The sequence below is a fragment of the Leuciscus leuciscus genome (genome assembly GCF_965113295.1).
Source record: "Leuciscus leuciscus genome assembly, chromosome: 1".
In the NCBI taxonomy this organism is placed as follows: Eukaryota; Metazoa; Chordata; class Actinopteri; order Cypriniformes; family Leuciscidae; genus Leuciscus; species Leuciscus leuciscus.
This window is the reverse complement of record NC_138725.1, coordinates 71,527,661-71,541,984: the sequence shown is the minus strand read 5'-3', so window position 1 is coordinate 71,541,984 and position 14,324 is coordinate 71,527,661. Positions and strand designations below refer to the sequence as shown.

The following is a 14,324-nucleotide window of genomic DNA, read 5'->3' as shown; positions in this document are numbered from 1 at the left end:
TCTCCATCATAAAAGTGCATCTCTCCATCATAAAAGTGCATCTATCCATCATAAAAGTGCATCTATCATCATAAAAGTGCATCTCTCCATCATAAAAGTACATCTATCATCATAAAAGTGCATCTCTCCATCATAAAAGTGCATCTATCATCATAAAGTGCATCTATCCATCATAAAAGTGCATCTATCCATCATAAAAGTGCATCTATCATCATAAAAGTGCATCTCTCCATCATAAAAGTACATCTATCATCATAAAAGTGCATCTCTCCATCATAAAAGTGCATCTATCATCATAAAGTGCATCTATCCATCATAAAAGTTCATCTCTCCATCATAAAAGTTCATCTCTCCATCATAAAAGTGCATCTCTCCATCATAAAAGTGCATCTATCCATCATAAAAGTGCATCTATCCATCATAAAGTGCATCTCTCCATCATAAAAGTTCATCTCTCCATCATAAAAGTGCATCTCTCCATCATAAAAGTGCATCTATCCATCATAAAAGTGCATCTATCATCATAAAAGTGCATCTCTCCATCATAAAAGTACATCTATCATCATAAAAGTGCATCTCTCCATCATAAAAGTGCATCTATCATCATAAAGTGCATCTATCCATCATAAAAGTTCATCTCTCCATCATAAAAGTGCATCTCTCCATCATAAAAGTGCATCTATCCATCATAAAAGTGCATATATCCATCATAAAGTGCATCTCTCCAACATAAAAGTGCATCCATCATAAAAGTGCATCTCTCCATCATAAAAGTACATCTATCATCATAAAAGTGCATCTCTCCATCATAAAAGTGCATCTATCATCATAAAAGTGCATCTATCCATCATAAAAGTGCATCTATCATCATAAAAGTGCATCTCTCCATCATAAAAGTGCATCTATCATCATAAAAGTGCATATCTCCATCATAAAGTGCTCCACACGGCTCTGGTTAATAAAGGCCTTCTGAAGCGAAGCGATGCATTCAAATATTTTTGGATGAACTAACCCTTTAACTAGCAGAATTTGTTTTGATTCTGTCAATATGAATTGCTAATGATTTCCTTTTTTTTATTATTATTATCACACAAACACTGTTAAAACTTTTTATATTAATTTTATTAATAGCCTATATGTTTATATGTTTATGTATATTGTGCCTTTAGACAATGAAAGCTCTGATTCAATGATTATTTTGCAGCATCACTCAACACTGAGCACTGAACACATTTATTAGGGTGTTTTAGTAAAATATATGTTGATAAATTTAGCCTATCACTGATGTTTATTACTGTGTCCTGTTGTATGGGTGCGTATTACAGGTTTCCTCATTTGCTAACACTCTATAAATGATTCAGTTGGCACAATTTCCCAAACCATTCATTCAGTTCTTAAAACAAAGACACATTTCTCAGAACAAAAATGTATTTCATCTGTTTTCACACACATTACAATTTTCTTCATGATTTCTGCAAAACTCTACACAAAAATGCCCTGATTTTACACGAGTTTAACCATGTTCTCATGATGATCAGACTCTCCACACACTCACACATCTTCACTCCTTACATTTCTGCTATTTCATTATTCAAAACCACACTATCCTCAATCTGTTCATTTTGTAATGAACCTTCTGTTTTATTATTTCAACTGAAAGATACTTTTGTTATCAATAATAAAAAGAATTTGTCACTAAAAAAACAAAACAAAAAAAAGAATGAGATTTTCGTCAAAACAGAGTTTTCACACACACACACACACACACACACACACACACACACACACACACACACACACACACACACACACACACACACACACACACACACACACACACACACACACACACACACACACACACACACACACACACACACACACACACACACACACACACACACACACACACACACACACACACACACTTCTTACTGTCTCTATAAAGGATTTAATACACACATTTATTCTGTTATTTCTGTGGCAGAAGTTAAGATATTAAAGAAAATTAAAATAAGAGTCTCTGTATCTCACTGTTATGATTTATCATGCAGCTCAAAGTATTATGGGTAAAATCTCTCTACAATCTGTTCTGAAACATCAACACAGTTTCACTGATGATCCAGAACTAACCCAAAACCCAGGATAGAGCGTCTGAGTGAATGTGGTCTGGACTGTGTGGATGAGGCTCATTGTGTCAGAGACGCTGTAGAAGGACAGAGTTCCTGCACTGTGATCCACATACACTCCTATTCTTCTGCTGATGGACTTTACAGGGAGAGAAGTGTGTGTGTTATTGTGCCAGAATGAGTAACTGGAGGAAGAGCAGTCCAAACTCCAGGACTGATCATTACCTCCAAACACACACTCATTACCCGATCCCTTCCTACTGAAGCTCTTATATGACACTGATATAATCACACCATCATCTCCAGTCCACTCAATCTCCCAGTAACAGCGTCCACACACACTCTCTCTACACAACACCTGACGATAACAATCAAATCTGTCTGGATGATCAGGATACGGCTGCTCTGTGTCAGTGTAAGTAATAACTCTGTTCCTCTCAGACAGACTGAGGCGTTTATTCACTGTGTTCAGATCCAGAGTGAGCTGATGGGAATCTGATGGAGAGAAAACACATCAGAAACAGGAATTATGAATCTGTCTGATCTTTTAATGTATCTGAACTCTTCATGAATCAATGTTCAATGTATCATCAGTGTCTCAGTACAGCTGACCAAATATCCTGTGCAAATCATCATTTACATGATCAATTATAAAACTCTTCTATCATGATTTATTTCTCCTTCTACAGGAAGAACATGAACACATTCAGTGAGTTTTTCTGCTTGTTTTCTAGTGACTCACATTGTAGGAAGTCGTTCCTGGTCTTGGGATTCATGTTGGTGAAAGTGACTGTGGAAATAAACACACATGAACAGTGTGAAGAGAAATGAAAAAAAAAAAATACATTCATTTCTAAGACATTTCTAATATGATGCTCTATAATATTAGATGATGGACTCATTTCTGAGAGCAGATTAATAATCTCCAGGCGCTTCATTTATAAAACACACACATCGGATTGATCCTAAATTCCATGATTAGCATCCTCCGTCATGCATATGTTTCTTAACACACTTTAAGTAGACGTTTAAAAAGTGCACTTTGTAACAATGTTGAATTAAAAGTTTTAATTTGTACATTTTAATCATGTTTTAATAATCTTTTGTCATACTTCAAAGAAGTGCAGTTATTTTGATGTGTTTACTAACATACTAAAGGACATGTAAAGTACTTTATTATTATCATGTATAATATTATAATGTTATTCAATAATATATTTAAAATTAAACAAACAAGTTTAAATTAAACTTTCAAGCTTCAAGTTCATCATCTTTATATAAACCCTTGTCCATGATGATGACTGCTGTATTTCTGAATCATCAAGGGATATTTGTAGGTGGATTTGATGCACTTGTTCACATTGCATTTACATTTAAGATGAATTATAAACAGATGCATTTAAGGACATTTTTCTGCAAATGGATGTTTTATAAATCGTAGGACCATTTCAGAAACGGTTGTACGTTCAGATTTGGGATCTTTCTCCACACGTCTGTATAAACGAGGCGCAGGACTTTACCTCCGTCTGAGATCTTCTTGATCTCCTCTTTGCAGAAATCCTCCAGTTTGTCTCTCAGCTGACGGACAGATTCTCTCATGCCATCAAAAGAGGAGAGAGAACTGAAGGAAACGTCGGGTTCGTCTGTAGATTCAGGAGGTGCTGAGAGAGACTGGAAACTCTACAGAAAACAGAAATCAAAACTCATCATCTCCACACTTCAGCCAATAACCTGCACTATATCAGATCTGAGCGGCTCTTGTTGACTTGACTTCTCTTCAGTGACTCGCTTCAATCCAGCACTTTCACACAATCAGCACATTCTCCTCATATTCATCATTTAATGCTACAAACTCTAGTATTTCACACTTAATAATAATACAATTTAAATATATATATACTTAAGAGCAGATTGAATGTAATTTTTTCAGACACTTAATTCTTTTTAAAATCATAATTAAAATTATTATTTTAATTAAATTAATGTCTTTAAAATAAATGTATATTAAATGCAATTACCTAATATTTAGAGAGCTTTTAGACCAACAATTTCAGAATTATTTCTATTGTCTTTGAAATATGGTTAGTTACTGCTGAATGAACTGACACACATTTATGATAAACTAAAATATACTCAATGTAATTTCTATTGAAAATCGTTTGTTTAATTTTATCAACATTATCAATATTATCAACTTTGAAGATCACCTGACCCAATTTCCTAAAATAATTTTAGAAGAAATAAAATATTTAATTAAAAAGATTATGAAAAATCTAGTTGGCTGGATATTGATACCATCAAGTTCACTGATTTCATCAAGACAGAAGAAACCAGAAGGAAAAATGAGTTAATATTTAATGGTAAATTTCCCAGGGCTTTGTAAGTGTGTCTCTTTAAACAGAAGATGATCAGATGAGAGTCTGACTGATGATTATATGATAACACAACACTTGACTGAATCTGACTGAATTCCTGACAACATCTCAGTCAACGGCTCATTCTGCTCTCATGAAATGTTTCTCTGTCATAGCAGGATCTTGCTCAAGTCCACTATGATCCTGTTCTTCTAGAGCTCTGTTACCTGCAGGAACTGGATGTGATCTTGTGTGTGTGAAAGCTGCTCCAGCTCAGCGTCTCTCCTCCTCAGATCATTGATCTCCTGCTCCAGTCGCTCCAGTCGTCCTTCAGCTCGACTCACTGCAGTCTTTTCCTGATCTCTGATCCGCTGTGTGACCTCAGAGCGGCTTCTCTCAATGGAGCGGATGATCTCAGTGAAGATCCTCTCACTGTCCTCCACTGCTGTCTGTGCAGAGCGCTGTTACACACACATCACAATCACACAGTGGCTTCAGCACGACTGACAGAGTCCAAACTGAGACGTCTCAAACTTCTCTTCTTCTCCAGACTCACCTTATGAGACTTCACAGCCTCTCTCAGATGCTGAAGATCTTTCTGTCTCTGCTGGATTCTCTGACGGATCTTCATCTGCGTCTCCTTCAGCTGTTTCTGGAGGACAAACCAATGACAGGGAATGACACATAAAACTACTGTCATACAAACATTAAAGTTACATCAATCCAGAGTTGGTGAAGTGGTTAAAGATCTTGCATGGTAAGTTTTTACTGTCTGGTTCAAACCACAGATTCATGGTTTCCTGAAATGAATGTCAGCAGTATTTCATCAGTGCCTAGTTTTATATCATTAGTATCATCATTTACTCTCCCTCATGTCGCTCCAAACCTGTATGACTTTCTGTCTATTGTGAGACACAACAGAAGATATTTAGAAGAATGTCTCAGCGGTTTACAGAGGCCAAATAAAATATGGTGACACGTCAATAACATCAAACCTCATTGGTTCTTTCATGTCAGTCACATCACTAAACACCATGATGTCATGACACAAACACCAGTGAAGTTTGATGTTTTTGATGTCATCATATTTGATTTGGGCTCCACATACATGAGTTTATCAATTGTTTTATTTTATTTAATTTGTGAAGTATAAAAGGCTCTTTTAAAAGTAGCATATTTTAAAAAGTGAAATTACATACTTTAAAAGAATATAATTGTGAAATAAGTGTGAACTGAACGTAATGTTTTCAGACACGACATAATTGCGTGTTAATTGCTATTAAATGAAAATGTATTATAGTTTAAATGTAAATATAAAGCAATTAACTTAAGAACTTAAGAGTGACTTTTTGACCCACTTAAGTAAGATTTAAGTATATAATGTATTTTCATAATTACATGGTTTTCATATTAAATATTATTAAAATTTACTTTAAAATAAAACTAGATTACTTTTATGCTTTTTCTGCTTTTTGGAGCTTGAAACTTTTTTACTCCAAAATGTAATATTTACAATCAACAGAAGAAACTCAGTCAAACCGGTTTGGAACAACATGAGTAAATTAATGAGTAAATAAAGACACTTTCATTTCTATGTGATCAATCCCTCTCAGTTCATACCTGTTTCTCTGTCCTCTGTGCTGCAGTTGATACAATTTTGTGGGTTTTATGTTCATACTCTTTACACCGCAAACAAATGCACTGTTGATCAGTGATACAGAACATTTCTAGCTCTTTATCATGTTTACGGCAGATCATGTCCTGCAGTCGTCCAGTGGCATCAATCACTTTGTGTGGCTTACGAGAGAGAAATTCCTCATGACGGTCAAAATGAGTTTGACAGTAAGATTCCTGACACACCAGACAGGACTTGACGGCTTTGTATTTTCTTCCAGTACAGACATCACACTGCACGTCTCCAGCTCCAGCGTAACAGTCAGCAGGAAGTTTAGTCTTCTTCAGTTTCTCCACCAGTTCAGCCAGAATGGTGTTTTTAGCTAAAGCAGGTCTTGGACTGAAGGTCTGTCTGCACTGAGGGCAGCTGTAGACTCTCTTCTCATCCTCCTGATCCCAGCAGTCTGTAATACAGATCTTACAGTAACTGTGTCCACAGTGGAGAGTCACTGGATCCTTCAGGAGATCCAGACACACTGGACACGTGAACTCATTCTGATCCACTGAAATTCTGGCTTCTGCCATTTTACTGCATGAATACAGAGAGACACAAACACACAACAGCTCAACAATACTTCAGTTTCTGTTTCTCTGAACTGAGGAGTTGAAATAGTTTCCTGCTTCTGTGTTTGAGTGACGTGTGTAAAACAGGAGTGTCTGTAAAGCAGCTTCCTCATTCCTGGTGAAGGAAAGTCACTTTACTGCTGTGTTTATGTGCCCTAGTGGAGTCAAAAACATTGTAATTACGAGTTCAAAGCACATGAATAACAGAGAGAAGTTTTATTCATGAATGACAAACTCAAAATTCATGACTCTAGAAGTCTAGATGATGATCTTCTCCGGACTGGAAATTAGGGCAAATATCTGGAAGAAGTCATGTAGTGTATTCGCCTTTAGACTACACACTGTAAAAACTAAAGGAGCCTCAAATATCCTGTCGGATACTCAAGGAACTTCAAAATGTAATTTAAGTGCCTCAAAGCTCTTTCTCCTATAGTAGGGTTACTGGAGGAGCATTGACAATCTTTGAGGTTCTTGCTGGAACTTATGGGATCCTTTAAGCACTTTGTATTTAGTTCAGAGGTTCTGGAGTCACCTTTTCATTACTATGAGACCTCGAAGTGCTTTGGGGGAAAATAGAGGAACTTGAATGTGATAAAAGGGTTATTGGAAGATCTTTTAACATTTAAGTGGTTCCTGGAAGATCTCTTATGTTAAAGCCAGCATCTGGAGGAACCCAATGGTTCAGTGAGGCCAGAATAAGATTATTATTATCCTATTATTATTATTATAGGCTACTTAAGTTTGATTCAGTATACATACCCAGGTGAAAAAGACGTACTATTAAAAATGTACTCGAGTGTGTTTTTAGTAGGCCTACAATACAAATATACTTTAATACATTTTTAATACATTTAACAGTAGCCTACGTTTTTATCACCTGGGTAGCTTACATTTATTTAGTATCTATAGGCCTATTTTATTGATTAATTTAAACCTTAAACAATAACACTAAATTATAATAATATTAATAATAAGAATTAATTAATTATTATTGAATAAATAATAGTAATAAAAGAATAATTTTACCTACTTCTTCATAAATTATTATTATTTGAAGAAGAACCAGGAGGAGAAAAGTTTTATTCTGTCACGAAACTGCTGCTATTCCTCTGCTGTCGTCGCTTCAGTGATGCTCGCGCTGCTCGCGCGCAACAAAGCTCAGCTGATCGACGTCATCGGGTAACGGCTCCTCTCATCAAAGCTTCCGCCGTTTGTTCGGCTCTCCGTTACAAGGTTTGTAAACTCGCCAAATAAATATAAATACAGAGTCTACTCACTATATATTCAAACACACATATATATAAACTAAATTTATTATACATTACTACTTTTTTACAGTGTTTACCACTCGTTTATTGCACAGTATCTGGTATGAAGGTTTTAGCCGCGATGCTAACTAACGTTAAATGGAAATTATTGACTTATTGTCTTAGATTGATTTAGTCATTCAATTCAACATATTCTGTAAAACCGTGTCTTCAAATTGCTGATATAGCCTAACTAATTTAGATGATTCCTGCTGTCGTCATTGGCGTTTGTTATGAATAACAAAAGCAGGTTAATATAGTTTGGTCTGTTTTTGTTTAACGTTAGCCTAACTTTACTTACTACAGGTGCCCTCATTCTCTCAAAAACCATTTTAAAGCCATTTACTGGTCAATAAATATTATGTTGTGAATAATCAGCTTTGTTCTTTTGTTTCCCCAGAACAACCAGTACATTTCTAAAATAATCTGAACATTTCAGAGGCAACATTGAATTACAGTAAGTTACCTATACACCACATGCAAGTACTTTATTACTATGAACTTTCTCTGTGTGAAATTGTATTGTTTGACTGTGTACTTGTGTTTTTTAATCAGTTATTCTCTGAAAATCTTCCCTCATGCTCTCAAATCTCATTCATGTTACTCAGAAAAATAATATCACAGGTTTGGAGCCAATAATGCTATGCATTTTTATAGGCTATACCTTAATCATATGCATTTGAATATAAGACATTTGAACCCTGAATTATAACTTCAAGTTTAGTCTTTTTCGACAAAAAAAAAGAAGGAAAAAGCTATTATATGGCTTCATAAGACTTACAACACAACCCATAACACATGAGTTGTGAACTCATTGATTATTTTTAGGATCTTTTCTGGGACATTTTTGGAGCTTAACCATTTTTACATAAATTGTTGCATTGAATTGAACTAGACAAGTGTACATAAGAATAGTTTCATGAATGAATTACACAATTTTTTTCTGCTTGTGCTTCATGCAGTGATATTGAATGGTGACGGGTTGCATTATGCCTGAGATCTGCTTTTGGGTTCCACAGACAGAAAGTCAAACAGGTTTGGAACGTCACAAGGCTGAGGAAATTATTAAAATTTCACAACTATCACTTTAATAACCTTACTAACAGTACATTTTGTACTTTGCAGGGATCTTGGTAAGCTGAAATACAAGTTTGATCAAGAATAAAAATCCTCCTGTAGACCTGAAAATCACTGAAGTGCCTGGACCATCCACCAGAAAAGAGGAAAAACAAACAGGAAAATGAAGCTGATGCACCTTTTCACTTTTCTAACTCGTTAAGTACCTCACGTGTCCCTTGTGAAGATTTTATAATTGATTGCATTTTATGTTGCAGTGAGTAAAGGTGCATCACATTTGTGAATTTCGTGAAATTACGCAGGCAAAAATGTCCATTGACCGTTGTCAGCAGTGTAGCGATGTAATGTATGAAGCACCACACAAAATTGCTGATCGTGTGGATTCTTATTGAAATGAGTGAATTCACCAGTGAACATTCACAGAACAACAGATAACTTTACTGCACCTTAACTCTGTTAAAATGGAAAATGTTTTCTGCTTGTTGTGACATAAGGAATACTGTTTCCGGGTCGAAACCTCTACTTCTACTTCCTCTATCTTGTTTCTAGATATTGAGAATACTCAACAACCATTTATGGGAACTGTTGATTCAAGTCACACATTTAAGCTTTTCAAAAGCTATAGTGTACATTACAGTCTCAGTCTAACGGCATCCCAGACTTCAACATTTAATGATTCAAAATAGCTGAATAACTAAACCATCTGAGATTTCGGAATAGAGATAAAGGTTAGGATCATAATTTTCAGGAATATTACAGCACAATGAGTGTATATTAGCACTGTTTGTTGTTTGTTTTTGGCATCTGATAGAGCTTTTGGACTTGGAAACAGGGACGTCAGACTTAACAAGCGGACTGAAACATGTTTTAAAATTAAGTGAAGATGGACATTTTTAATTAGTCAAAATTGTTATTTTTTACATTGATTTATTACTTGGAACATGTTTTTTCCATGCATTTTGTTGAGATGTCTTTTCTTGTGTAGCTTATTGTATACACATGGTTGATTATTCATGTTACTTATGTATTATACAATTTTTTTTTGTGTGTGTATTCATTGATATTAATCTATTACTAGCTTTTTTTTCCAAGTGCATGGAAGTGTATGTATTAAAATGGATCTAAAATATGTAATAAACAATTCTTATTTTGTATTTGGTTCAGTTTGTTTATTATAATAGAAGTTAATGGTGGTAACCATAGTAACAACATGAAATTAATTTAATACAAATAAAATAAAATTGAAATTTGGTTCCTGGAGGCACCCACAGTGGTTCCACACAGTGCCTTATATAAGAGTTCCTCTGGAAACCTGTGTGGTTCCTCAGAGAACCGGCCCTTTTTAAAGGGTGCCTAGAGGATCTACAGACGGTTCCGCCGGTGTGGCAAAGTGAAGAACCCCAAAAGGTTCCTCCAGGCACCTTTTATTTTTACAGTGCAGCATTTTTAATTATTTTTTAAAAATGAACAGTTATTTATTATAGCGCTTTTAACAATGGATATTGTTTCAAAGCACCTTTATAGAAAATGAATGATTCTACTGTGTCAAAGCAATGTCCATTTGTCAGAATGTACAGTTCTAAGATAATATAGATCATGCAGTTAGCTAACATCATGTATTCATTTAGGCAGAAACCTAGGCCAAATTCCTAATTTTATTATAGCTTCATGCATTATTTATTTTTATCAACACCTGAATGTCGGTTTGAAAGTTTGAAGTAAAAGAATTTAGCATTCAATTCGGAAAAAAATGGAAAAAAGAACACGTATTCAAGACATAATTAGAGAGATTTCAAATTTAACTCAAACTTCTACCCACCCATCCAATAATGATGTTTTAGAAAATTTGCAAAAAGAATTAGACCATATTTATCAAGAAAAAGCCTAAGGTGCTTTTGTAAGATCTAGAAGAAAGTACTTGTTTAGTCTGGCAGAAATGTGCCTAATTAGAAAGCTAAAAATAAATGACATTGTTACTGAAGACCTACACTAGCCGTGTTTCCATTACCCTTCAAATTGCACAAAATGAAATTGCGCATTGAAAATACGCTCAATGGAAACACGTCAATTTCGCAAAACTCCCATTTATCGCAAAAAAGTGTTTACGCTTGAATGAGGTGGTTTTTCAGGCAATTCGAAAAATAAATATTTCGCAAAACTCCAATGGAAACAGTTTTTGCGCATTTACAGGTCACCGGACTTAGAAGGCGCGGTGTGTTTGGACAGAATACGAGACAGAGCTCTTTATTAAATTCATAATAGACAAAAGAATTACAGGAATAATAGATTCTAAACCTCAAAGAAATGCCACAATCAAGACCTTGAAGCAGATTTGAGGGAGAAACACCCAGAAACACCTCATATGTGCCGCTCACAGTATGGTCTTTCCTTGCCATTAATGCTTGGATAACACGCCTACGTCTCTTTCCATTAATAATAATAATAATAATAATAATAATGTCTAGTGCGGTGGTTGTGATATATATAAACTTACCAACGTCCGTTGCCATGATTTTTGGAATGACTTATTGCGAGAGGAAAAAATTACGTTTTAGTCGCATAACATCGGTTAATGGAAAAGCCGTCGTTTCGCAATACTTTTTTATCGATATTTATTAAAAAAAAAGCGCAAAAGTTTTGCACAAATCTGTAATGGAAACACGCCTATTGTTAGTGTCACAGTTGTGTTCTGTCTGAGTCTTGTTTTTATTAGTCACATGTCCTCCTTTGTTCTGTTTTCCCGCCACTTCTTTGTTTCCACGGTTACCCTCATTAGTTCATCTGTCACACCTGTTTCCTCGTTAGTCTTGTCAGCTGTGTCTCGTTTCCCTGATCTGTTTCCCTTTGTATTTAAAATATATTAAATACAGCGTATATTTTGTGCTGTTTTATGCGTTTGTGACATTTTTTTTTTTTTTCCTCAGTGCAAAACTTACATTTTACAGTTATATTCTCCATCTGTAAATGTTAGAAAGTCATGCAAATGTATCCATTTTGCTGCTAATCTTTATACTGAACGAGCGCTGCTGCGCAATAATTCTGACTAAAATATACATTTTGCTTGGAAAATTAATATGCGATATTTTATAACACTAGAAATATCTTCTAATTATAATAATTTATCTTTAGGATGTTGGATAAGTTGCAGTGAACTTCTAGCTAACAGAAGTACTTCAGTGAACAGAAGTAGCCTAATTCAGGGAATATTTTTTTTTAAGAAACTAAATATATAAAGATACTAAATATAGTTTTGGGTATAGGACCTATGCTACTTAATAAAGATGACGTATACTTATTTAGAATGCTGAGAATTACAGCTTTTAATGCAATAATTTTTTGGAGAAAGCAAGAATCCCCAGTTTTAAATGAGTAGATTTAGTTTCTAAAGTACACTATGGAGAGGATAACATGAAATTAAGAGCAAATGTATACATTTTGAAAAGATATGTGCAACTCTAAAATCAAAGAATATTCCATAAAATAAAGGAATATATATTAGCCTACATTAACTACATTTTTATATAACCCTCCCTCCCTTTTATTTCTAGTTATTTGTTATTTTATTTATTTACTTATTTAATATTGAATATTTGATATTCAAATAACATTACTTGAATAACTATTAGGAATTATGTGTCATATAAGAGTTTGATATAAATATGTGAATGTTACATTTTTATTAATATTTATTTATTGTTTTTTGTCTTTTCCCCCTTAAATCATATGTAAAAGTGTCTAACTATGTACTTTTTGGTTATTGTTCTAATCATGTGTTTTTTAGGCTATGTGTTGGTGGCTATTATCACAAAAGAAAAAAAGTAGAAGGAAAAATAAGGAATATTTATTGGGGGAAAATATGATGTCTTTGTTGATAATTGTGTTAAATGTGTTTGAATTGAAAGACACAAAGTACATAATATATATATATATATATATATATATACACACACACTCACCTAAAGGATTATTAGGAACACCTGTTCAATTTCTCATTAATGCAATTATCTAATCAACCAATTACATGGCAGTTGCTTCAATGCATTTAGGGGTGTGGTCCTGGTCAAGACAATCTCCTGAACTTCAAACTGAATGTCAGAATGGGAAAGAAAGGTGATTTAAGCAATTTTGAGCGTGGCATGGTTGTTGGTGCCAGACGGGCCGGTCTGAGTATTTCACAATCTGCTCAGTTACTGGGATTTTCACGCACAACCATTTCTAGGGTTTACAAAGAATGGTGTGAAAAGGGAAAAACATCCAGTATGCGGCAGTCCTGTGGGCGAAAATGCCTTGTTGATGCTAGAGGTCAGAGGAGAATGGGCCGACTGATTCAAGCTGATAGAAGAGCAACTTTGACTGAAATAACCACTCATTACAACCGAGGTATGCAGCAAAGCATTTGTGAAGCCACAACACGCACAACCTTGAGGCGGATGGGCTACAACAGCAGAAGACCCCACCGGGTACCACTCATCTCCACTACAAATAGGAAAAAGAGGCTACAATTTGCACAAGCTCACCAAAATTGGACAGTTGAAGACTGGAAAAATGTTGCCTGGTCTGATGAGTCTCGATTTCTGTTGAGACATTCAGATGGTAGAGTCAGAATTTGGCGTAAACAGAATGAGAACATGGATCCATCATGCCTTGTTACCACTGTGCAGGCTGGTGATGGTGGTGTAATGGTGTGGGGGATGTTTTCTTGGCACACTTTAGGCCCCTTAGTGCCAATTGGGCATCGTTTAAATGCCACAGCCTACCTGAGCATTGTTTCTGACCATGTCCATCCCTTTATGACCACCATCCCTTTATGACCACCCATCCTCTGATGGCTACTTCCAGCAGGATAATGCACCATGTCACAAAGCTTGAATCATTTCAAATTGGTTTCTTGAACATGACAATGAGTTCACTGTACTAAAATGGCCCCCACAGTCACCAGATCTCAACCCAATAGAGCATCTTTGGGATGTGGTGGAACGGGAGCTTCGTGCCCTGGATGTGCATCCAACAAATCTCCATCAACTGCAAGATGCTATCCTATCAATATGGGCCAACATTTCTAAAGAATGCTTTCAGCACCTTGTTGAATCAATGCCACGTAGAATTATGGCAGTTCTGAAGATGAAAGGGGGTCAAACACAGTATTAGTATGGTGTTCCTAATAATCCTTTAGGTGAGTGTATATATATATATATATATATATATATATATATATGCTA

At 35.2% G+C, this 14,324-nt stretch overlaps 1 protein-coding gene and 1 long non-coding RNA gene across 3 annotated transcripts; one reads left to right on the top strand and one right to left on the bottom strand.

Annotated features, from left to right (window-relative positions):
• Positions 1-1,406: 1,406 nt before the first annotated feature.
• Positions 1,407-6,794, bottom strand: LOC309510822 (tripartite motif-containing protein 16-like). Its single transcript, XM_082185738.1, has 6 exons — positions 6,104-6,794; positions 5,040-5,135; positions 4,711-4,944; positions 3,650-3,809; positions 2,872-2,919; positions 1,407-2,624 (listed from the first exon to the last, which is right to left on the bottom strand). Exons 1-6 carry the CDS (start codon positions 6,680-6,682, stop codon positions 2,101-2,103), a joined length of 1,641 nt encoding a protein of 546 aa, XP_082041864.1. The 5' UTR covers positions 6,683-6,794; the 3' UTR covers positions 1,407-2,100.
• A 271-nt stretch (positions 6,795-7,065) lies between these two features.
• On the top strand, positions 7,066-10,539 carry LOC309512794. Of its 2 annotated transcripts, XR_014211186.1 has the most exons (4): positions 7,066-7,954; positions 8,429-8,485; positions 8,991-9,063; positions 9,154-10,539. It is a non-coding gene; the product is annotated as an uncharacterized lncRNA (long non-coding RNA). The 2 variants fall into 2 exon arrangements; XR_014211187.1 differs by having other exon boundaries at positions 7,066-8,485.
• Positions 10,540-14,324: the final 3,785 nt, after the last annotated feature.

Bases quoted from the DNA above. Each gene is read 5' to 3' on its own strand.
- LOC309510822 (XM_082185738.1), bottom strand. From the start codon at position 6,682: ATGGCAGAAGCCAGAATTTCAGTGGATCAGAATGAGTTCACGTGTCCA. The intron at 4,945-5,039 runs GTGAGTCTGGAG...TGTGTGTAACAG, and splicing joins AGGCTGTGAAGTCTCATAAG to CGCTCTGCACAGACAGCAGT. The intron at 2,920-3,649 runs GTAAAGTCCTGC...TTATTTCCACAG, and splicing joins CAAGAAGATCTCAGACGGAG to TCACTTTCACCAACATGAAT.